Source organism: Tiliqua scincoides, chromosome 9 (genome assembly GCF_035046505.1).
Source record: "Tiliqua scincoides isolate rTilSci1 chromosome 9, rTilSci1.hap2, whole genome shotgun sequence".
Classification (NCBI taxonomy): domain Eukaryota; kingdom Metazoa; phylum Chordata; class Lepidosauria; order Squamata; family Scincidae; genus Tiliqua; species Tiliqua scincoides.
In genome coordinates, this window is record NC_089829.1 from 13142483 (window position 1) to 13166674 (window position 24192).

The 24192-nt window shown below is 48.5% G+C and overlaps 1 protein-coding gene and 1 pseudogene across 1 annotated transcript in view; one reads left to right on the forward strand and one right to left on the reverse strand.

Annotated features, from left to right (window-relative positions):
- Window positions 1-211: 211 nt before the first annotated feature.
- The window catches only part of WNT4 (Wnt family member 4), a 38237-nt gene continuing 14256 nt past the window's right edge, over window positions 212-24192 (reverse strand). The window contains exons 2-5 of the mRNA XM_066638007.1: window positions 11581-11816; window positions 2858-2989; window positions 1706-1848; window positions 212-802 (exon numbers count right to left, since the gene is read on the reverse strand). Of these exons, the coding sequence (XP_066494104.1) occupies window positions 335-802; window positions 1706-1848; window positions 2858-2989; window positions 11581-11816 (979 nt within the window). The 3' untranslated portion in view covers window positions 212-334. The remainder of the gene's footprint in view (window positions 803-1705; window positions 1849-2857; window positions 2990-11580; window positions 11817-24192) is intronic.
- LOC136660816 (5S ribosomal RNA) lies at window positions 1403-1519 on the forward strand (annotated as a pseudogene).

The window sequence follows — 24192 nt, forward strand, 5'->3', positions numbered from 1 at the left end:
CATCCACAGCAGGTCTGCAGCTGGCTCTTGTGACCAGCCACTCTCCAGCAGCATCAGAGGCACTGTGGAGTAAAAAATACCCACAGAAGCAGAGACTCTGATTTTGTCAATAAATAAAGAAGACCAGGAACAAAAACAAAAATATACATATATATATATATATATACACATACAATCACTATTGAAACTTTAAATATTTTTTTTCCTTTAAAAAAAAGAAATCTGGTTCCTCTTGCAGCATCTCTCCTCTGGGTAACCCAAGGTCCCCTCCACGCGGTCTCTGGGCCCACCTCCTTCAGTTCTGGGGGCCAAATGGAGGCTCTCCTCTGCCATGTCACCGGCAGGTGTGCATCTCCACCACTCGATGGCACTGTTTACATTTGACAAAACAGCACCAGTGAAACTTGCAGCTGCACCGCTCCACCACCTCCACCTCGTCCGTGTGGAAGCCACGACCACAGCACATGAGCTCACAGCCATCAATGGCCTTGGAGGTCTTGTTGCAGTGCCTGCCGCTGGTGCCCAGGACACCGTTCTTTAAGTCATGGTCGCAGAAATCGGGGCTGGAGTCTAGGTAGACCAGGTCCTCGTCTGTGTGTGGCTTAAACTGAGAATTCTTGGGGACTAGCACCTTGGTGGAGCCGATCTTCCTCTGCTCAACCTCGGTGGCCCCGTCAAACTTCTCCTTCAACACGTTGCCCACTTTGCGGAAGGGGGGCATGGCTTTCCAGCAGGTCTTCACCTCGCACGAGCCTGAAACCCCGTGACACTTGCACTCCACACGCATGTTGTTCAGGATGGCCTGGAAGGAAAGTGGCAGAGCTGTTGAATTCTCCTAAGTCTCAGGGGTGACTCCCATTTTTCACTTTAATCAGTTCATTACTATCATAGCAACCCAAGAAGCTGCCTTGTATTGAGTCCAACCATTGCACCATCCAGCTCACTATTGCTAAACCCTGACTGGCGGCAGCCCTCCAGGGTTCCAGACAGAAACCTGTCTGCTCTGGAGGTGTCTGAGGTTGGGCCTTCATGCGAAATAGGGGCTATACCACTGAGCTTCAGCTCCTCCCCAAACCAGTCACAGCAGAGGATCTAAAAATAGTCTACAAAATGCACCCCAACCCAAACTTTTCATAGGAAAGACAAAAGGGTCCCTGTGTTTCACAAAGCCATCTTCTACCAAGTGAGGCCCTTGGTCCAGCTATCTTCTTTGTTGAATGGCAGCACCCAAGGAATTTTCAAACCCATAGAAGGAGTCACCAGCACAAGGGGGAGCTGGCATGCTGCTCCACGAGACAAAAGGTCACGGGTGACCCTGGGCATCGCAGCGGAGAGGCAAAGAATTGTACAGAGGGCATTAAAACCCAGTCCCCAAACAGCTTTTGCCCTTTCACCAGATATTGGCAGCAACTGTTACCCTGCACATGCCTGATCTTGTCTGATCTCAGGAGCTAAGCAGGGTCAGGCCTGGTTAGTACTTGGATGGGAGACCGCCTGGGAATACCAGGTGCTGTAGGCTTAGACCATAGTCTTTCCAGACTGAATGTTGCCAACCAGATATTGTCTGCATGTTTTCAAGCCTCTCTCTGTAGTGTTACGGGTGAGAAATTTGCTTTCAAATAAGAAGACAACCAATACACACAGGACATGAATATTTCAACCCCACAGACATGCAAGAAAAAAAACAAACTACACATGCCATTACCTTCCTTCCGGCTTCATTGTTGTGAAGGTTCATGAGCGCCCTGCTGGAGGAGGCACCTTTGCTCCTCTCCCTTACATCCACGAAAGATTGTGAGAAAGCCACCCCGTAGGCGATGTTGTCAGAACAGCCAGACCACTGGAAACCTACAACACAACAGAGTGGCAATGCTAATGCAGGATAAGAAGAATGGTTTGGGGCTGCATCTCAGTGGAGAACCAGAAAAGCCGCAGCCTCTTTGTTTGTGGGAGGCCTAGCAGGAAATATGACTTAAGCTGGCACTGCCGGTGCCCAGCAATGGAGCCTGGCTGGGATCTTCTTACGCACGCAAGCAACTTTGTTGGGATGTTGCAGCAGAGGCAAGCAGAAGCATTGGGCAACATTGCTAGTCTCGTGGTCTAGGTTTGGCTTTCAGCTAGCACAATTACTTCTTTGTGCAAAGCGCAACTAACTTATGGAATTTGCCACCACCAGATGCAGTTAGCAGGCCAACTGCTTGAACCTAAGCCTAAGAACAGGGCTGAATAAATTCCCTCAACACATTCTATGAACAGCTATTCGCCATGAGAATTAACAGGGAGCCTCCACGTTTAGGGGCAGCATACCAGGGAGGCAGCTGCTTGTGGGATTCCCAGAGGCATTGAGTTAGTCACCGAGGGAAACAGAGTGCTGGACTAGATGGGCTTGTGGTCCGATCCAGCAGACAGGTTCTTCCTATGCCCTCTGTTTGTTTGTTTTACTACATCGTATTCAAACAGTCTCTTACATGTAGGCTGAAGTGGTGAAGCCTAGCAATATATGATGCATGAGGCTGGTGATAATGTCAGCTACCCCTTCCCCCCCCACACACACACACAGAGAAAGGAAGAGGGACACAAATTCTGAGTCGAACCAAGATGACATAGCAAAGCCAACGGGACAAACCAGATCCCATCTATTCCTTCCCATCGATTCCTTTTTCTCCCCTACTGCTGGTTCATAGCAAATTCAGGCTATAATTCTATCCATACTTTCCTGGGAGTAGGCCCCACTGAACACAATGGGACTTACTTCTGAGCAGATATGCATAGGATTGGGCTGTCAGAGGGACACTCCTCCACCAACATCTAGGCCGCAGGGTATTTCATCCTCCCTCCCCTGCCCAGGCATACTTACCCTGGGGGCTGACTCCGTGCACCGTGCGGTCACAGCCACACTTGTCGAGCTCCCCACTACTGCAAGCCCTTGTCACTGCGAAGGCAACACCAGCGGAGGAAATGGCGTACACAAAGGCAGCCTCTCGCGTACCTGGCAGGGGAAAGCAGAATCTGAGCAAGTGTGTCCGACCGCATGCATTGGGGATGCTCAGAGGGAGACGAAGAAATTCCTCCAACATGCATATATGGTTCTCAACAGAACATGCATGCTTGGGTTTTTCATCTTCAGTTTGGTGCTTTCAAGATCCCCATGGTGCCTCCCCCCCCCAAGCCCTGATGGCTCATGAGACACCATCACTGCCTCCGGTGATGACAAAAGTCTTGACCTGGTGGGCCCTCCAAAAAGTATGGGCCTTCAGTCAGTACTTGATCTGGTCAATCCCAGTGCCGCCACAGCCACATGGAGAGAGGCTCCATAGTCTTTAAATATTAGAAGACTAATATAATTAAATCATTGATAACACAGGCCTACAGAATTGAGGGTCAGAAAAGTTTTTCCCCAAACTTTATGGTGGCTTGATATGAATTTGAGGTGCTGATTTAAAAAATGGCATCCGTTTTGCCCTATCACGTCTAGATTTGGAGATATAGTATAGCCTCATTAGTGAATGGTTCAAGCACCTTCCTCATGAGGCAGCCATTGTGTAAGTAGGCTTCCTCATGAGGAAGCTGCTTGAACCATTCACTAAAGATGCTCCAAAACTAGATGTGATAGGGCAAAACGGATGCCGTTTTTGGAATCGGCACCCCAAATATACCCAGGAATTGGTGTAACGTTTAAGGAAGCAAAATGTGTGTTGGCCTGTGTAATCAAATGAAAAACTTAGAGCGGCTAACCAAGTGTTAAAAGCCCTAATTATGGGACAAAATACAATACAAGCAAAGAAACACAGGCAGCAGCCTAACACATAGGAACATAAGAAGAGCCCCGGTGGATCAGACCAAAGGCCCATCTAGTCCAGCTTCCTGTGTCTCACACTGGCCCACCAAATGCTTCAGGGAACACACAAGACAACAGACACAACCTGCGTCCTGGTGCCCTCCCCTGCACCTGGCAATCTGAGATAGCCTACCTCTATAACCAGGAACTTGAACATACCTACCATGGCTTGTAGCCCATAATGAACTTTTCCTCCAGAAATTTGTCCAATCCCCTCTTCAAGGCATCTAGGCAAGATGCCATCACTACTTCCTATGCAAGGAGTTCCACACGTTGGAGGTGGCTTTCTGCTGAGTTAAACCCTTGGTCTGTTAGCTCAGTATTGTGTGTACTGACTGGGTAGCAACTCTTGAGGGTTTTGAAAACAGAGATCTTTCGCAGCCCCACCTGGAGATGCCATTAATTGAACCTAGAAATTTCTGCATGCAAAAACATGTTCTCTGCCAAGGGCCTGCCTGCCTCCTTGCCCGGTGAAGTGGTGGTCTCTACTCTTCCCACCCCTTGGATTTTCTAACTGGATCTTGGGTACGTGGATTTGAATTCCTTACCCCACCTTGTGTTTGTTTGGAGACATTGAGGTATGAGTATCCAGTGCGAAGAGCCTTCAAATTGGGGAAGACTCCACCCTTCCTTATCTGGCTGGCCCATCCACAGCTTTGAAGTGCTTTCCAAGAAATCCTGCTGAGATCTAGTCACGCACATGGAAGAGAAGCCCTTTGGGAACTTTGGAGACACCACTTCCCCAAATCTTAATTGAGTTTCAGCTCCGCAGGAAATTCAATTTCATTACCTGTCTGACCATGGGAATCAGATCCAAAGTGGGCTAGCTTAGGCAACCAGCTGGTTGACAAGGGCTCCCAACTTCTCCCAACAAAAAAAAAAGAGGACGATAGGAGGGAGAAAGAGGCTGGAAGCCCTTGACCTGTTTTTTTGGGAACAGTCTGTGCTGAAGGAGTGACTGGCCTCTTGTTTCCAGATGAAACAGTATGAATCAGACTGTGCTGCCTGGTCTGAATCCTGGGTCTACAACTCAAGGGCCAGGCACTTGCTCTGCATGTAGAAGGTCCCAGGTATGCTACCTGGGAGCATCTCCAGGTAGGGCTGGAAAAAGCCCTTGACCGAAACCCTGGAGAGCTGCTGCCAGTCAGTGTTGACAATACTGAGCTAGATGGATCAAGGGTTGGACTCGGCAGGAAGCAGCTTCTGTGTTGTCAAATATGTAAGTTCTACAACAAATTTGTGAATGTCAATGAATACAGTTTGTGTGTAAATGCACTCATTTTTATTTTACATCATAATTAAGTATCTGTCATTAGGTGTTATATTCTTTACATTTTTCTTTAAATTTAAAGACTGTGTGGATGTTTTATTTGTAATGGTTCTCATCTGGGCAGTATAAAAAAGTGATATAAATATTTTTACCTGTGCCTTCCAGACCTTAAAATATATCACAAGACACATAGCAAACCTCCCTTCACTACCCTGGTTCCACGCCTCTGGCCCCACCCTATGGTCAACTGAGGCAGTCACCTCAGGCAGCAGATGGATGGGGAGTGCCTGCATACCTTGACTGCTCCGCCCAGCCCCTGGCTTTGACAAAGAAGTGTGCAGGAGAGAAGAACAGTTGGCAAGAGTGTCACTGTCCTCTCCAGCACCCTTCCTCTTCTGCTCCATCCTCCCTGTTTTCAAATCCAAGGAGAAGGTCTTTGTTCAGAACCTCATTCAGCAGAGTCTGAATAGCCCTCAGTGCACTTTCTGGTCACTTGCTTCCTCTTCCCCCCCCCCCCCCCAGCCAAGCCACATAGCTACTACTGCAGCAGTTTGAGCTTTGTTTTTCAGAAGAAACTCAGAACGGCTACCACGGTTCAGCGTCCAATTTACCTTTTCCTTACAAGTCTGCATTGGGAATTGCTACTCTGTTTTCCCTTCTCTAGGGAAGAAGTGAAGATAGAGGTAGCTGTGTCTGTTTCCCTGTTTCCTCACGTGGGTGGGTGGGTGCAAGTGCTGGCAGGGACAGACCGAAAGAGGAATATTGGTTTCGTGGTTATCAATTAAGTCTGGCAAAGCTCCCCGCCTGCCAAGGGTGGTTAGAGTGTAACAGACTCTTCTGTCTAGAAGGATCCTGGCACAGGCCCGAGCGAGGCCGTTCACTCTGTTCCCACAGCACCCGAGAGCCAGCCAGGGAGGAACACAAGATGCCCTTGACCCCGGAGCCCCCGTCATAGATCAAGGGTCTGCTCAGGGAGCAGAGAAAGGAGAGAGAGAAACTGCCGTGGTGGTCAGAGCAGTGCACGGCCGGGCCAGGGAAGCAACTGAATGACCTCCGAGTTAATCGAGGTTAATAGCAGGCTAACATTGGCTGGTTTGCTCTGTGGCCGCCAAAGAGAGAAACTGTCTCAGTTTCTGGTATTTCTGGTATTTCCAGCCCTAAACCTTCATAAGCACAAATTTTCACCCCCCTGAAGACAAGCAGAGGAAAGTTAAATAAGAAGCTGAGGCACAGCTGTGGCACGCAGGGGCAGAGAAAACCGAGGCCCGATACCCGATGGGGAGCAAGATGGGGATGCCCCATAGCGGGCAGCAAATGCCTCCAGCTGTGGAGGCAGGGGTAGCACCTAGGATCTAAAGAAACCAGCAGAGCCAGTCCAGTGGTCTTCGTACTAGACTCTTCACTTCTGACATGACAACGACTAGAAGGGCTGCCTTCTTTTTTATTTTTATAGTACTGTCAACGTACACGGCACCAGACACAGAGTGAAAGGACTGATCCCTGCCCCCCCCTGCATGGGGGGCTTTACAACCTAGATATTGACACAAAGGGAGACAAAAAAAGGGGATGGAGGCAGGTAGGAGTAAATGACGGAAGTAAAACGGGGTGCATGTTGTAAAAACAACAAAGGCTGTGTCGGGACCTTAAAAGCTAACCTGCTTCTTGTTGCATGGGCTCCTTGGACCTCGAGTACGCTCAGGCAGGTACTTCTGCTGCCATAAGGCTGCCTGTCTTCCAGAGGCCACATGGCCCTTTCTTATTTCAGATCAGAGACCCAGAAATACAGCACATTCTCTATTTGCCACAGTGGCAAACCTTAATGTACAGAAATGCCACACCTTATTTCTTGCTGCTGGCGACAGCAGAGGGCTCTTGCTTTCATGCCCTGCATCTGGCTGGTCAGAATGCTGGACTAGATGGAGGGAAGGGGCTGTAGGCTACCTTGGTGGTAGAGAAACCTGCTGTGCATGCAGGAAGCTCTGGGTTCAGTCCTTGGCAGCATCTTCAGGTAGGCCTGGTAAAGGCTGCCTGAGACCCTGGAGAGACGCTACCTATCAGTGCGGGCCACACTGAGCTCAATATAAGTATCTGATCCACGACCTTGGGTCTGAATTCTTTTCCTTCCACCACAAGCTTCTGGGAAGTAAAAATAGGGGGTGCCTTGCCCCACCATCAACTTAGCTTCCTAACTGACACCCTCCACAACCCTGCTAGCTGTGTACAGCCATGTCTGAGCAGCCATTTCTGCTGCAATAGCTTCTTGTACAGAAGGCAAATTAACCACTTGTTCCCAGGAGGGTGGGTGCTTGTTATAGCAAGCCATAAGCAGGACTATAGCTCAGTGGCAGAGGCCCTACTACTTGGCATGCACAAGGTCAACGTCTCTGGCATACCATCACAGAGACTGATTCTGGAAGATACCACGGAAGTCATCTAGGCTAACCTCTTGCTCAGAGCAAGCAACTGCTCTGGCATCCCTGACAGGTGACTGTCCAGCCTCTGCTTGGAAACCTCAAAGGAGGGAGAGCCCACAATTATGAGGCAGGTTAAGGACATTCTTCCTCAAGTCTAGCCTAAATCTGTTTCCCTATTGTTTAATCCCCTTGATTCTAGTCTCAGGAGCCAGAGAGCAAGTCCACCCCTTTTCTTGTATGACTACCCTTTAGATATTTGAAAATGGCTCTCACGTTTGCTCTTTAGTCTTATCTTCAGACCTCAACACACTTCCTGCAAGTGTTTCATTTATTTATTTTGATAGAGTATATTCCACCTTTTCCATTCTTACAAGTATATCAGGTGCTTACCAACATCAATCAGAATTTAAAAAAAAAAAGATAGAGCAACTGAAATAATTCCAAAAAACAAAAGGCAAAATCTAGCCAGCAGCCAAATGGATTCAAAGAACAGCAAAATGGAGAAACAAAACTAGAAAAGTTGAAAACTCACTCAAGAAGAAGATTGGCTGAGAACCTCTCCCCTGATGCACTAGTTTTCTGCTTTCAGGGTGTTTTGAGGGTTGTTGTTTTTTTTTAATCACAGTATCATTGTTGGCAACCTTCAGTCTCGAAAGACTATGGTATCCCGCTCTGAATGGTGGTTCTGGCACAGCATCTAGTGTGGCTGAAAAGGCCGATTCGGGAGTGACAATCCCTTCCACACTGGGAGCAAGTGCAGTCTGTCCCTGGTCTGTCTCCCTGGCTATGGGCCTTCCTTCTTTGCCTCAGTCTGTTGGCAAAGTGTCTCTTCAAACTGGGAAAGGCCATGCTGCACAGCCTGCCTCCAAGCGGGCCGCTCAGAGGCCAAGGTTTCCCATCTGTTCAGGTTCATTCCTAAGGCTTTCAGATCCCTCTTGCAGAAATCCTTGTAGCGCAGCTGTGGTCTACCCGTAGGGCGCTTTCCCTGCACAGTATGATTAAAAAAATGATTAATATACTGTACTTTTTAATCTTGAATTCTGAACCGCCTTGGGCATTTGCTCTGGCAAAGGAAAGGCGGGATACAAATCTTTTAAACAAATGAACGTTCAAAATAAACCTCACACCTGCAATCTGAAGTGGCACAGTCCACTCTCTTGTTCAGCCGCTTGGGATGTAAGAGCCAATTCCAAACTTTCCACTCCTTTCTTCTCCATGGGCATCATCCACTCATGCTTTAGTTCTGTGTGGCAGCAGAAAGCCTTGCTTGCAGGCTGGGGAGCGGCAACAGGTTCCTAGAGTACTTTGCGACACCATTGGACTGGGCTACAAACCATACTAATGAAGCCCTTCCTGGTGCTTGAAGTGAAATCCTTACAACAACCTTGTAAGGTGGGCCAGTGGTGTCACCACTATACTTCACAAAGGCGAGAAGCGGAGGTAGAGTGACTTGCCCAAGGTCACCAAGTTCGCAACAAATTTGAAATCTGTACTACTCTCCTTTCTGATCTTAGCTTAGTTTCTTAGGCACTAGCCTAAGGGACCATAATGTTGCAAGGACATCTTTTAAGCGGAAAAAGTGTCTGGTAAAAGGCATCTTGCCCTCCAAAAATGACTCTAAAGAGGCAGCCCTTGGCGGGTTAGGCACATAGAAGAAAATGCCAGGTGGAGGGATATACAATTGCAAGCCTCCTGCCCCCTTTGCTCCTTCTGCCCCTTCTGCCTGGAACTCCCAGGATGACTGCAAGATGTCAGCAATCTCGTCCCCTTCAAACCAGCTCAAATGTACATCTTCAGTGAAGCCTTTGGCTTAACTGCGTAGAAAGAAGGTGCCTGCGGGGGGCATGATTGAGACATATAACATTATGCATGGGATGGCTAGAGGGATGTTCTTTACCTTCTTGAACAACAGGGGACATGCACTCAAACTGATTGACTGGTGGGAGAATCAGAACAGACTAAAGGAAATCATTCATTACCCAGCATGTAATGAACCTGTGGTACTCTGCCACAGGATATTGTTATGGTACCTGGCCTGGATGCCTTTAAAAGGGGATTGGATAGTCCATCACAGGTTACTAGTCATGAGAACCAGATGCAGCCTCCAGGTTTTAAAGGTTGCCTGTCTCTGAATGCCAGATATGGGGGCGGGGGGGGGGAGGAACAGGATACTGGTCTCTTGTGGTCTGGTGTGCTCCCTGAGGCATCTGGTGGGCCACTATGAGATTCAGGAAGCTGGACTAGATGGGCCTTTGGCCTGATTCAGGTTGTAATGTAACCCTTCAGTAATGTGTCCTGCCGAAACAAAGCCTGAGTACATATATTGTTATGACGATGATTTACACAGTGTAATCAATGAACACGGTGCTTTACACAGAGTTAAAAAAGACAGGTCCCTGCCCCAAAGGGCTTACAATCTAGAAACACCCCATTGGAGGCAGTTCCAAGTATACAGGGTAGCAAGGGCAAAAAGACAGAGCTGTTTGAGAGAGCAAGAGGCCTTTGGATGGTTAAGGGTTGGGGAGCTGGGAGTTTAATATAATATAATAATATACAGTATTTATATACCGCCTTTCTTGGTCTTTATTCAAGACTTTATTCAAGGCGGTTTACATAGGCAGGCTTATTAAATCCACGCAGGGATTTTTACAAATTGAAAGAAGGTTCTTTCTTTCAAGAACCACTACATTCAAGGTGTTACACTCCGATCTGGTTTAACATTCTGGCCTCCATCCTCCCACGCTCCGAGCAGATGGAACAGCTCAGCTGCAGCTTGCCAGCTGCTTCAAGGTCGCACGGTGCTGGTGGCCTCGAACTGGCGACCTTGTGGATGTTAATCTTCAGGCAAATGGAGGCTCTACCCTCTAGACCAGACCTCCTGTTTACAGGCAGGAGTGCAGTGGGATAGGAGAGCCAAGAGGAAGGGAGAGGTGAGGCCATCACAGGCTTGGAAGGTAAGGGCAAGGACCTGGTGCTGAATCCTGGACCAGAAACAGCCAGAGAACTGATTTAAGAACTGATGACATGGCCGGTGCAATGAAATCAGTGATCTTAGCAGCAGCAGAGTGTTGAGTGGAGGTGAAAGGACTTAGATGAGCCCATGGCAGATGGGCAAGGAGGAGGCTGCAATAATCAAGGAAAGGTTCCTTGGTCACATGGAACCTTTGCATGTGCAGACTTGTCCCCTATCACCCATACTACTTCTTTCTACCCTCTTCTCTAGCTTCACCACCACTGAAATTCAGTCTAGAAGCAACTCAGGACAGGAATCTTCCTATATTTGCTTTCTTTATTCTGCAAAGCATCACACACACCAACAAAGCTACATAAACAGCCAATAAATAACCACTTCCACTCATGGCGGCTGCCATAAAATGACCAGCCTATAACACTTTTGACACGTATCATGGGAGTCCCATGCAACCGTAGCCACCAGATCCAACTTTTGCTAATATTGCTCTTTGCTGAGCAAGCAAACATCCCATCACTGCCTGAAGTGACTGGAAATCCCATTTCTGGGCTTTCCAAGCAGTGTGGCAGCCAGAAGGGAGGTTTATATCCCTATCCATGTAGCATGTTTGTTCCCAAGTAAGAGGATACACACATGCTCTTGCCTTCCCTGATGGTCCAGATCTATAGTTCAGCTCACCCACCCACCCCTCTACAGCACGAGATGCAGCCACCTTGCTGAATTTAAGCAGGGCCGGCTCTGGTCAGTGCCTGGCTGAACGACTGCCTGGGAACATCATATGCATCACCTTGTGCTCCATAAGCACAAGAAAGTCTGGCTAGAAATAAAATTGCCATTTTATAGGCCAGGGAAACAGGAAAAATTTACCTGTTTGGCTGGATTTTGATATGTTCAGTTGTTCATCCAAGTCTAGATTCACACCATGTTTGGGAAGGTGATTTGAGGTTCCTATTGTAACTGAGGCATGCGCTGAAGAATTCAGAAGAGCGCAATGCCTTTCCCCAAATTCTGCCATCCTCTAGACCAGAATGAGAAGCCTGCATCTTTCCTTAAGCCAAAGGAACCAACAACACCCCCGAGCGCTCACCTTGCGTCACCACCTTGCCAAAAACGGGGAGGCTGTCCAGCGTGGAGCAGTTCCAGCGTCTGTTACGGAACTGAAACTGGCACTCCTCAATAGCCAGCTGCGCCCCCCGGCGCACCGAGTCCATGACTTCCAGGTTCCTCTTGCACATCTGAACTTGGCGCTGGATCAGACCCTTCAGCTTCTCACAGGTCTCCTCCTCAGATATGCTCCCCACCGACGACAGCTTTGCCAAATACCTGTTAGGAAGAATCACACAAACACAACAAATCACAACAAACGCACAAACTTTTGTCAGTTTGAAGGTAGCAAGTCCTTCACCTTCACTTCCAGTCAGCAGCTCCTCCATTTATTGCAAGGAGACACACTCGGTGTGCAAATCAATCTGTGGAACCCCTTGCCACAGGACCTGGTAATGGCACCTGGCCCAAACGACTTTGAAAGAGGAGGAAAAAGTCCATCACAGGTTACAAGCCATGAAGATTATATGCAGCCTCTGGGTTTTAGAGGTAGCTTATCTCTGAATTCCAGGTGCAAAGGAGTGGCAACAGGATACAGGTCAATCATTGTCTTGTGTGCTTCTAGAGGTATCTAGTGGGCCACTGGATAAAGGAAGCTGGACCAGGTGAGCCCTCGGCCTGATTCAACAGGGCTCTTATTTCCATAGTGGTTATACTTAATTTATAACCCATATTTGGCTCAAAGGTACCCCAAGGTGCCCAACAGTATGTCATCATAAGCATCTGAACAGCATTTTGAGCATGTCTCGTTGCATGATGGAATCCTTACAGCCCTGCAAAGATAACTAATTACCATTCTTATATTAGAGATGGGGAAGACCGATAGGGAGTGGCTAGCCTAGAGCTTAGGAAGGATCTATTCCAAGTGAGATCTTGGACAGCTGCAACAATGCTGTTGCTGCCACCGCCATTTTATCATGCACCTCAGCCCTGCACACTTTCAGCAGTAGTCAGGAGTTGGGGTCCAAAATAAGATAAAACCTGCTAGGAACTCTGGCTTGGGAAAAGGTGCTTCGGCCAAGCCTCCCAAATGTCAGCAGACTTCCTCAGGTTCCCACTGCCCACCTCCTGCAATGCTTTGCCTTGCCCTGCTGCCTCTCTTCTTCTGCCCTCTTGGCCTGCCATTTTCTGCCCCTCCTTTTCCAGTTCTAGACCCAGGAAGGAAAAAAAGGGACATATCCACATAGGCTGCCAGTGGGAAGGAAAAGGAAGAGGCCTGGTGATGTATATCGATGCAATGGTTGGTGGCAAGAGACTTGCAAGCACATGAAATGGATGGCAAAACTAACTTTTTCTGGGTGCTCTACCCCTTCGCTGCCAGATGCCATCCCTTTACCACTGGGTCTTGCTGAGGGGTACATTAAATCTTGACGGCAGGCCCATAGGGTGTGAGATGCATCCCAGCTCTTCTGCAGATTGAAGATTTTAGTTCTAAGAGATCCCTGGTCCACTTTCTTCTTGCCCCGGCCTTGTACCTGGATTCCAGCCTCATATCATGCAGGTCCCTGGTCTCAGCTGACATGGACCCAGAAGACTCCTGAAGCAAGACTTCCAGGAGTCAGGAGGTAACCTTTCCAGCCTTTCCAGGAGGTAGCCTTTCCATATGCAGAATGGAATGGATTGTGCAAGATACACACATTTGCATGATTTATTTGCAGTGCATAATCTCACTCCTTTACACTGTATATTCCAAGCCTGAGCAGTACCGCTTAAGAGCACGGTCGGATGTACAGTTTGGGAGGAGAGCCCCCCCCCCCAAAGCTCTGCCGGGGAGCCTCTGTTACTCTCCCAACTCAACAGCTGTCTGTTGTTTCCCCAGCCCGGCAAGGGGATAGGACTTGCCCTGTTGGGCCTGAGGCGTCCCAGTGTATTCAAAGGCTATTAGGAGAAGCCAGAGTGGTCTGGAGGCAGCCAAAGTCAGCAGAACAAGGGCACCGGCTGCCAGCTCTGGCTGCCACAAGGCTCCCTCAGCACGGGCAGTGTTCTGCTCGCCAGAGGCTCCCTCAAAACCACTTCCCTCCTGAAGGCCACAGCTGAGCTTTCCTGGCTTCCTTCGCTCCACGGAGTCAGGCCTTTCAACCACTTGGAACTGCAGCGGGGCTCCGAGACAGAAGCTTCTTGCAGACAGGCCCACATGAGAGCGGCACATATCCTCTGGGGTCCCCGAGGCCTCGCCCTCCCTTCTCTCCCAAGCCGAGCCAACAGAAGCAGCCAAGCAAAGAACCGCTTTCACTTGCAGCTGCAAGAAGCCACTGCTATTGGACCGGGCTGCGAGCCTCTTGTTGACAGACAAGAATCCAGGGCAAGAATTGTTGCAAGGGGAACCAGGCCTGGCTTCCATCTTCACCTTTCTCCTCCAGCTCGTCTCTGCCTTCCTCCCCAAGCTACCTTCGCCAACTCTTCAAGAAGTTGTACGTACCAAAACCACCGGCCTTCTCCTGCAGTTAAATATGCATGGGCTCCTTCGATTCCAGGACTACAATGCAGCAGTTTCTCTGCTAGGTAAAAGTGCCTACAAGCCAAGTGTACCCCTTCCCTGTTCGAAAAGAAGTTCATTCGTATCATAGGATTGTCCCAGCTTAGACCACTGAACAGCCAGCCCATTTGTGGGTTCTATCCAAAGTTTAGTGACTTGAAAACAAGATTTAATCACAGCCAACTAAACCGCTACTCCTGCAGGGACAATGGTTGCTGCTTTGTTCTGGACCCAATTCAAGGCACCGGTTTCAACCTTTAAAGACCTTTTTTCAACCTTGTACAACTTCAGACCAAGATATTTGAGGAACCACTTCTTTCTTGCAGGTGAACTGGCCCATCCCCTAAGGTCAGGTGCAGGGGGCCCCCCACTACACTCCAGCAGAAAGGACCGTCCTTTTCCCACCCAGTTATACTCCACCCCCATTCTACCCTTCCTCCACCCACCCCCCAGCAGTTCATTTATCCCAGTCAGTGGGCGTAGCTCCAGCACCAGTGGAGACCTCTCTGCCAATGGCACTGGCACTGTGGTTGCACTGTGCTTTAGGGCTTGCTCCTTTCACAGGCAGGAGCAAGCTTAGGATTGAACTGTCAGGCTGTTCAGTCACTGTAGCCCAGAATGATCTACACTGACTGGCAACATCCCTGCAGAGTTTCAGACAAGAATTTTTGCCAGCCCGACCTGGAGAGGCTGTCAGAGTTTGAACCCAGGTACTTCTAAATGCAATGCAGGGGTGCTGCCACGGAGCCCCGACAACTTCCTCCTTCTGCCCTTGGAACAGCAGATACTTCCTATGGCCTCTGCAGACCTCCTACCAAGGCAGTGCCAGGGGACCAGCACTCCTCAGAGCACAGGGGAGGGCCAGCTGGCAATGGGGGAAGCCAGTTGCTCAGAGACCTAAAGATATTGCCAGATTTTTTTCCAGGCAGTGGCTGAGCTGAAGCTCAAAGGATGACATGAAGAGGCCAACAGGACTCTCTCAACCATTCCCAAGCAGATGCTCCTGATAAGTGTCTTTCCAAACAAATTCGCATTGCTGTTTGAGAGGACAGGATGAAGATAAACGTGTTATTTCAATGATTGAGCAGGGCTGTCCTGGATCACAGCAGCCAGATGTCCCTCATTATCTTCTCATTTTTATGCCAGCCTTCCTCCAAGGAGCTCAGGGTGGCACACACAGTTCCTCGCCTCCTTTTGTCTTCACAACAACCCTGTGAGGTAAGTAGGCTGAGTGATAGCGACTGGCCCAAGGTCACCCAGGAAGCTTCATGGCTGAGCAAGGTTTTGAACCCAGATCTATTGGGGTGCAGAGGATACACAGCTCTGGAAGAATAACTGCACGGTGTAGCTATTTAGAGAGTTTGCAAGGTGGGGTGTCCTGAAGGAAAGGATCAGTCTGTTCCGTAGAACTGGCATGAGCCACAAGAAGAGCCAGGGTGGTGTTGTGGTTCAGGAGTTGGACTTAGACCTGGAAGATCTGGGTTCAAATTCCTGCTCAGGTATGAAGCTTCCTGGGTGACCTGGGGCTAGTCATTCTCTCTGAGCATTACCTACTTCACAGGGTTGTTGTGAGAACAAGAGGATGGGAGGAACTATATACATTGCCCTGAGCTCCTTGGAAGAAGGATGGTCTAAAAATGTGAAAAATATTTTAATTTAACTGCCATGTGCACGCATGTTGATTGTGTGTGATTGGGCAGGAGGTCTGGTCTAGAGGGTTGAGCCTCCATTTGCCTGAAGATAACATCCGAAGGTCGCCAGTTTGAGGCCACCGGCACCGTGCGACCTTGAAGCAGCTGACAAGCTGAGCCCAGCTATTCCATCTGCTCTGAGCGTGGGAGGATGGAGGCCAGAATGTGTGACCAGATCAGAAAGAAACATCTTAATGTTGTGGTTTCTTGAAAGATAGAAACCTTCTTTCAAATTGTACAAATCCCTACAGGGATTTAAATTGCCTGCCTATGTAAACCGCCTTGAATAAAGGAGAAATCTGAGGACCAAGAAAGGCGGGATAGAAATACCTGTATTATTATTATTTATTATTGTGTGTGTGAGCAAGTGCACAGCCTGCGATATTTCCTCGTTGGAGGAAACGGAGCCCACTGCGGCTGCAGCTGCCAGAACAGATGCAGGCTGGGAGGCCAGGGAGAAAGTGAGGTTTATGCATTTAGGAATGAAAGAAACTACCTCCTGGTGAGTCAGACCATTGGTCAACCTAGCTCAGTATTGTCAGCGCTGACTGGCAGCAGTTCTCCAGGGTTTTAGGCAGGGCTCTTTCCTAACCCTACCTGGAGATGCTGCCAGGGGCTGAAAAAAGCAGGGACTCTACCACAGAGATACAGCCACTTCTCTTGTGGGGCCTCTCAACCCAACAGCAAGAAAACGTCACAGTGGAGCAAGGGACTAACTATATGTTACACTCAAATACATACAAGAGAGTCCCAAAGGAATTTTCTTAAAAAATGAACAGCAGCTTTTAGGAGGGGCCAGTTTGGCATGCAGAAGTGGGGGCAGATGGCGGACATGTTTCTCCCTTTCCCCACCCACTACTGCTCTGCTCCGGATCTCTCCCAGCCACTTCTCGCTCTCCCAATTAATGATGTTTGTGCTCTGATAAAACATGCATTTGAAATCCTGTGGAGAGGTGCAATTTGGTTCTGGAGCTAGATGGAATCAGGAGGGTCAGGTGGACAGAGAGTTAAGCACTCTTTTCCTGTTACTGAAGAACATAAGAATAGCCCCACTGGATCAGGCCAAGGGTCAATCTAGTTCAGCTTCCTATATCCCACAGTGGCCCACCAGGTGCCTCAGAGAGCTCACAAGACAAGATACCTGCATCCCATTGCTTCTTCCCTTGCATCTTCCCTATCAGAGAAGCTACTTCTAAAACCAGGAGGTTGAGATGCCTATCAAGGCTTGTAAACTGTGATGGACTTCTCCTCTAGAAATATGTCCAATCCCCTTTTAAAGGCATCCAGGCCAGGTACCTGTGGCAACATCCTATTCCACAGGTTACTTACCCACTGGGTAAAGAAATATTTTCTGTTGTCTGTTCTAACTCTCCTGACACTCAATTTTAGTGGATGTCCCCTGGTTCTGGTGTTGTGCGAAAGGGAAAAGAGCATCCCTTTATCCACTCTTTCCATCCCCTGTGTAATTTTATACATCTCAATCATCTCCCAAAGCATGTGGGGGGGTTAGGGAGAGCACTGGGGCTCTGTTGAACACACTTGCATGTGTCATTGGCCTTGAGCTATGCAGCAAAAGTTACAGGGAAGACGGAACATGGCCTCTGCCAGTTAGTTTAGAACTAGTGATGGTGCAGATAGAAGCAGGTAATAGCAGGGGGAAAGCAAAAAATAAATAAGTTGCACACACACATAACATGAATTGCAGCTGAACATTGTTTTGAGAGCCAAGTCTGTTAGCTTCCCTCGAGGCTGAATTCGTTCAAGGCAATTTGGAGAGACGGCTAGTAGGGACATGTAGCTTGAGCCTTCCTTTTCTGACAGCCTTGACAGATCCTCCTCCCATTCTTTAGGAATGAGAAAAAAAAAATTCTTTGGCTTTTCAGGCATGGATGCCAAGAACGCAAGCATCATTTTTCCCCTCTTGAGAAAAGAGCCACTCATGCGCCCATCTCGGTGCGTAGGCGACAGAGAGCGGGTGTCACTCAGCGCAAACAGGTTTCCTTCATGCTCACTCAGTCCCTGCCACTGGCCTCGTTGGCTGTTCTCTGGTTATTCTGTCACAGAGTTATCTGTGACAGAGTTATCTGTGTTATTCTGATCCTGGTTATTCTGTCACAGTCATAGCTCAGTGGTGGAATCCCTGAGCGGCATGCACATGTACAGACATACCTGGGGGGAGGTCAAGGAAGACAAATGCCCCATGCCTGTGGGGGCGCTGCCACCATCCATGACCCCCTTTCACCATTCAGGGCCACCCCCTCCTTCTGCGCCCACTGGTCTCCCTGTTTGGAGGCCTTCAGGGGGCCAGGGAGACTGTGCATGACCTCCTCAGCCCTCAGAAGGCCTTCTAAGGCCTCCAGAGGGTTTGCATCACAAAACTGGAAATTTCATTAGAAGGCCTTCTGGAAACCTCAGAAAGCCCTCAGATGCAAGTGATGGAGGGGCGCATTTTCCTAGGAGGGGCATTTTGTGGTCCTGATCTCAGGTGGCACAGGGGCCAGGATTGCCACTGCACATATGATTCCAAGTTCCCTGGCAAGTAGGGCTGAGAAGGACCTGTGCCTGAAAGCCACTGCCTCTCAGTACAGACCATACCAAGCTAGATGGACGTCGGTAGCAGAAAAGCTTTTTATGTTCGCATTCAACCATGCGCTGGCTAACTTGGTGCACAGCTGTACAAAGCCTCACTGCATCGATTGGCAGTGTGTGGCATTACTCCACACCATGTCATACCTTTGCACTGCAGCAGGTACAGCTTGGGGCCCTTGTACACTGTGGAAGATTTATTCAAGCAAACCCATCCCGAGATACTGTTCAATCCCCACTCTTTCGAACAGAGACCCTGACACGCTTGGGTTAGCCATTATCCGACCAGACTTACCGAGCAGCTCCCTGAGAGCTGCCACCTCCTCAGAGATCCACAGTCTCATTTAGCTGAACAAAAAAACGCTTGGGAGACAGCAGTAGCATTTTACATGGTTATGCTAAACCCCCCTGAAATTAACTTTCCTGGAAAAAAGGATGGGGGAAAAGGGAGGAGACAATAACTCCAAGCCAACAATTAAAATTAATACAGTCACAATGTTCACAGTCATTCTTCTTCTTAACATTTTTATCTCACCCTTTCTCCAAGCGACTCAGGGTGACCTACACAGTTCTCCCGCCCCCACCCCTTGTTTTAGCCCAACAACCCTGTAAGATAGGCTAAGTGAAGAGGGCGACCTGTCCAAAGGCAGTTTTAGGAATGGTATAATTTAGGAACAGTATTTTCTCATCCTACGGGGCTATTCATAAGTTCTCCTGCTCACTGGGCAGAGGGGCACTTTCTAAAAGTTGTGGCTCTTTTATCTTAGCAGGGTGGTCCCAATGAAGCCCAGTGGCTATCAGCACCTCACTTTTCTTTTTAGATCAGGGGTGTCCAAACTTTTTGGCAGGAGGGCCACATCATCTCTCTGACACTGTGTCAGGGGCTGGGGGAAAAAGAATTAATTTACATTTCAAATTTGAATAAATTTACATAAATGAATATATTAGAGATTGAACTTATTTGAATGAATGAAGGCCTTGCAATAGCTCGAGGACTACAAAAGGCCCTGCACAAAGCAAGGTCAGCCTTTCCTTTGCTGCCGCTGCTGCATCACAGATGTGAAACAGCAAGCAGTGGAGGGAGCCCTCGTCCCACAGCTCAGGCGAGAGGTTGAACAGTTGCCCTCACACTGAGAGCAGTTGCGTCAGGCCAGCATGGGCTGCAGCAAGTCTGTGGAGGGCCAGAGGCTCTTTGGAGACTCGGGGCTCCCTGAGGGCCTGATTGGAAGTCTTCAAGGGCCTCAAGTGGCCCCCGGGCCGGGGTTTGAGCACCCCTGTTTTAGATCATGGAACAGGGAACCAAGTTCTCATTTCTTTCACTATGTAAACTGCCTAGTGAACTATTTTTTTTTGGGGGGGGGGGGAAGATGGTAGTAGTTGAGAAGCAGATATAAAATGCCCTTAGCCATAACAAATATTAAAACTCAATGCAAAACCAGACAAAAGGCCACCTCTTTCATCACCACACCTGTCAGGCACACTCAACGATGAGTGTCCCTGGACTGCCGCTGATGTCCGGGCTGTGGATCTGCTGTTTACCGGCACTGCTGTCCGCCAGCTCACCTTCCATCACCAATAAAGATCCCTCCCCTGGAGGTGCTGTGAGCCAGGCCAGCGAGCGTTCTGCCAACTACAGAGAGCAGCCCTGCCCACTGCAGCTAAGCCCCAGAGCTTCTGCTAGCAGGAAAAAAAGATCCCTTAAAGCCTCTCTTGTTTTTCTTGCAAAACTAAAATTAGCTGCTTGCAAGAATCATTGGGGGGGGGGGGAGAATTCCTGCAGAGTAAGTGGCAGCTTTGAGCATGTTCTTCTTTCACCACTACCCCCCCACCCTGCAGGCAGATCTTCCTCTCCCCATTGCTGATCATTTCCCCTCAGCATATAACACTGATTATATGCTATTTGTGTAGAGCAGTGTTTCTCAAACTGTGGGTCGGGATCCACTAGGTGGGTCGCGAGCCAATTCAGGTGGGTCCCCATTCATTTCAATATATTATTTGTAATATATTAGACTTGATGCTATCCCGGTATGTGACTGCATTTGGGGAAATGATACAGACCTGTACTTTTAACAAGCTATGTATATTCTTTTAACAATGATAGTCAATGGGACTTACTCCTGGGTAAGTGTGGGTAGGATTGCAGCCTAGGATTGTTAAAAATGTTCCTGCTTGATGACGTCACTTCTGGTGGATCCTGACAGGTTCATTCTAAAAAGTGGCTCCTGGTGCCAAATGTGTGAGAACCACTGGTGTAGAGCAAGGGTCTCCAAACTTTTTGGCCAGAGAGCCACATCTGGCACAGTGCTGAGGGCTGGAAAAAATTTAAATATAAAATTTAAATAAATAAATTAGAGTTGAAAGATGAATGAATAAATGAGTGAGTGGGTTCATTCACTCAGCCTCTCTGGCCCTCAAAACACCCTCCAGATGCAATCAGAGCACAGCTATGGTCATGTTCAGTTGAGTGGGTCAGAGGCTTTCAGGGACAAGAGGCTGGCCGCAGGCTGGACAGAGGCTTGCTGTGGGCCGCATCTGGCCCCCGGGCCGGGATTTGGAGACCCCGGTGTAGAGAAGAAGAAAAAAAAACACCACTTGCTTGGGCATGGGTGCTAGAAGGATAAATGTGCCATGGAGTGTCCAAAAGTACTTTGCAACCCCATTTGGGTTCCCTAGCATGCACCGCCTTGTTTAAATACAAAGACCCAAGAATTCTGCAACCAGAAAGGCTGAATTCTGCATCCTGAATCAATTCCACCAAAGAAACAAATTTTATCCTCTAGCCAAGCAAGAGGAGGCCGATACCCAGGTCAGAGAAAGCCGTCTTTGGAGGAGACACGAAATTGTTTCAGGCCAAAAATGTTCAGATGTGGTAGCCAACTCTTCAGGCTGGGGTGGGGGAGAAAAAAAACACCAAAACAATTCATGCAAACATGCAATACACCTAGCAACAAAGATCATGCGCAGCCTGCCTCTTTGTCCTCACCCTCAGGGCAGCACCACAGGTCTCCCAACCCTTGCACATAAGAGGCAAACGAGTGGCTGGTGACACACCCTGATCCCGCCTGAAGCAGCGGGAACCAGTCAGCGTACGAACAGCGTCCTGCAGTGCCCCCGGAGACTAGAAACCTGCTGAACTGTGAACGAAACAGACCCACTCCAGGCTTCTGGAGAGGCAGGACTCAGACCAAGGTCTTTGACTGTGCTCTTCTGTGACCAAAGTCTGTTCAGGGCTCCTCCAAGCTGTCCCCTCCATATTCTCCACTACTCAGGCAGAAAAAGGGGGGTGGCAAGTTGGGCTGTTTTCTGAGACCGTTGAGAAACTGAAATTTTTTTTCAGCCCATTGGCAACTCCACCCCCCCCCCAAAAAAAACCTCCTCCTATGGCACTATGATGCAGCCTCAATCACAGGCAGGGCTGGCCCAAGACCTCCTGATGCCTGAGGTGCCATACCAAATGCTGCCCCCCTTACCCGACAATGTGCCAGCCTGTGCTCCTACTCTCCAGTTTTCTAGCTCAGCCTTCTCCTGCCCTCCACAGTTCCTCTTCTCCTCTTTCCATCTCTTTTCCAGAACAGGGAGTGGGGGGTGGGGGAGGAGGAGCAGCAGTGGAGGCAAGTAGGCAGACAGAGGTGGGCTCCTCCCTAACCTCCCACCAATCTGCTACCTGAGGCAACTACCTCAGTTGGCCTCATGGATGGGCCAGCCCTGATCACAGGGGAATGAAATTCATGGCAGTGGCCAAAGACATCATTGTTGCTACTGGCAAAGAGGGAGTGGGGGGGACGGGACGGGGGGGACGACGACAACAGAAAGTCAAAGAGGACAGCTGCCTGCCTGAATTTCTCTTGCTGTCCCCCCTTGAAATAACCTCCAGTTTGATCCCAGTGAGTTTTGCTGCCACATCACCTTCAAGGCTGTGTGGATTTTTGGGTCAGCATTATCCTTTAAACCAGAGCAACAGCTAAGAGGCTGAACTAAAAATCAAAGAGTTCTAATGACCCCGAAGTCATTTGATGGCCATAAGAAAGTCACAACTTGCACCCCACATCCGCAAAATAGGCAAAATATAGTTTTTTTTTTAAAAAAAGTATATCCCATCACACAACCTGTAGGGGTGTCCAAGCAGACTCACAACAAATAGGAGAAGGGGTGTCAATTAGCAGTAGAGCATCTGCAGAAGGTCCCATCTTAAATCCTTGGAAGCGTCTCCTGGTAAGGCTGGGAAAGACCTTGCCCGAAACCCAGGAGGATACTGCCAGTCAGAGAGTTGACAATAATGAGCTACACAGATCCACACAACATGCAACTGAAACACCACCACAAACTAGCTGCTCCTCTAACCAAAGACGCTTGCAAAAAGGACCATCGGCTGCCATCTGGTTTTCCCCTCCACCCCCAGTCACCCCCCCCATAACAGACCACCAGCAAACCTGGCAAATGACATTTATACTAGCGGGGGTGGGGGGGAGATGTCAGGCTTGGCTGCAAATCTAAGCACAGGCTCCAGCTGTTCTCTCTTCTCCTCCCCACAAAAGGGCTTGTGGGGAGAGAGAATGGGGAGAGTTTTGGCTGCTGAATGCTTAGTCTACCTTCCAAGATTGCTGTTCTAACTCTCACAAGGTAACAAACTTATTTTTTTAAGCATTCAAAGAGACTTCTTAGAAATATTTTGAGCGATCACACCGGACTGCAAACAACCTGGGAAGGTAGTATGAACTAAAGGTGAACGTGAGTAAGAATTAAAGGTTAGTGTAGATCAGATATTGAGATTTGACAAACCGATTTAGAATATGAACGAGATGGTCATTTTCTTTTTTAATTTTTGGCAAATTATCCATAGAATATACTAATATGTGCAATTTTCCCCCCTTACAGCTCTGAGTTGTATGACTTTGGGAAAAAAAAGTTAATTAGTATTTTTTATAACTTTCCTTCTCACAGTGCTCAGAAATATGTCACAGAATGGTATGGTTGGAAGGCATCTTGGAGGTCATCTAGTCCAACCCCCTATTCAGGTTTCACACATATCACAATATTCTTAGGCAGTATTGTTAGCATCTTATGGAAATGGGGGAACAGGCTGCGGCTGGGAAATATTTAGTGGTCCTAAATACTACTGATAATAAGATTTGAATTAGCATCTTCCCAGCTTACAGCCAATTCCCTTTACTGCAGTGCACCAGGAGTTAAAGAGCTGTTCCATCTGTTTTAGGCACTTTCTTTTTTTCATTCTTGCTGTTTTTCATAACAAATATTTTCAGTATTTCACCTCCATAAAAGTAAAAATAGCCATAGGTGCTTGACGGGTTCCATACTTTGCATAATTAACTGCAACTCATCATAATTAAAATTTCGTCTGCCAGGAGATTTATTTGTGCGTGTGTGTGTTTTTCAAGCAAAGAACAAAGTGAAAAAGGGCCCGAAGCACAAACAATTAAGGAGAATGAAAAGTGTGAACAGCCAGGCTTAATTGGCAGAGCATCTGCCCCATAATGTGCAAAACAGCAATAAATAAGGGCATCCCTGAGCACAAGGCGAATGCATTTCATAGCTTGCTCCTGGGTCATACCCATTAGAAACCCTACAAGTGCATAAGACCTGTCTTGCTGGATCAGGTCAAAGGCTCATCTTGTCCAGCATTCTGTTTTTCACTGGCCAGCCAGACCCACTGAAGAACACCCAAGCAGGAATGAAGGCATCTCCCTTCCTCACAGTTGATCCCCAGAAACTGGCACCCAGAGTCTCTGAGCCTGCAAGGAGGACATAGCCATCATGATTAGTGGCCACAGAATAGACTTGGCCTCTGCAAGTGTGTCTCATTCCTTTTAAAAAGCCATCTTGT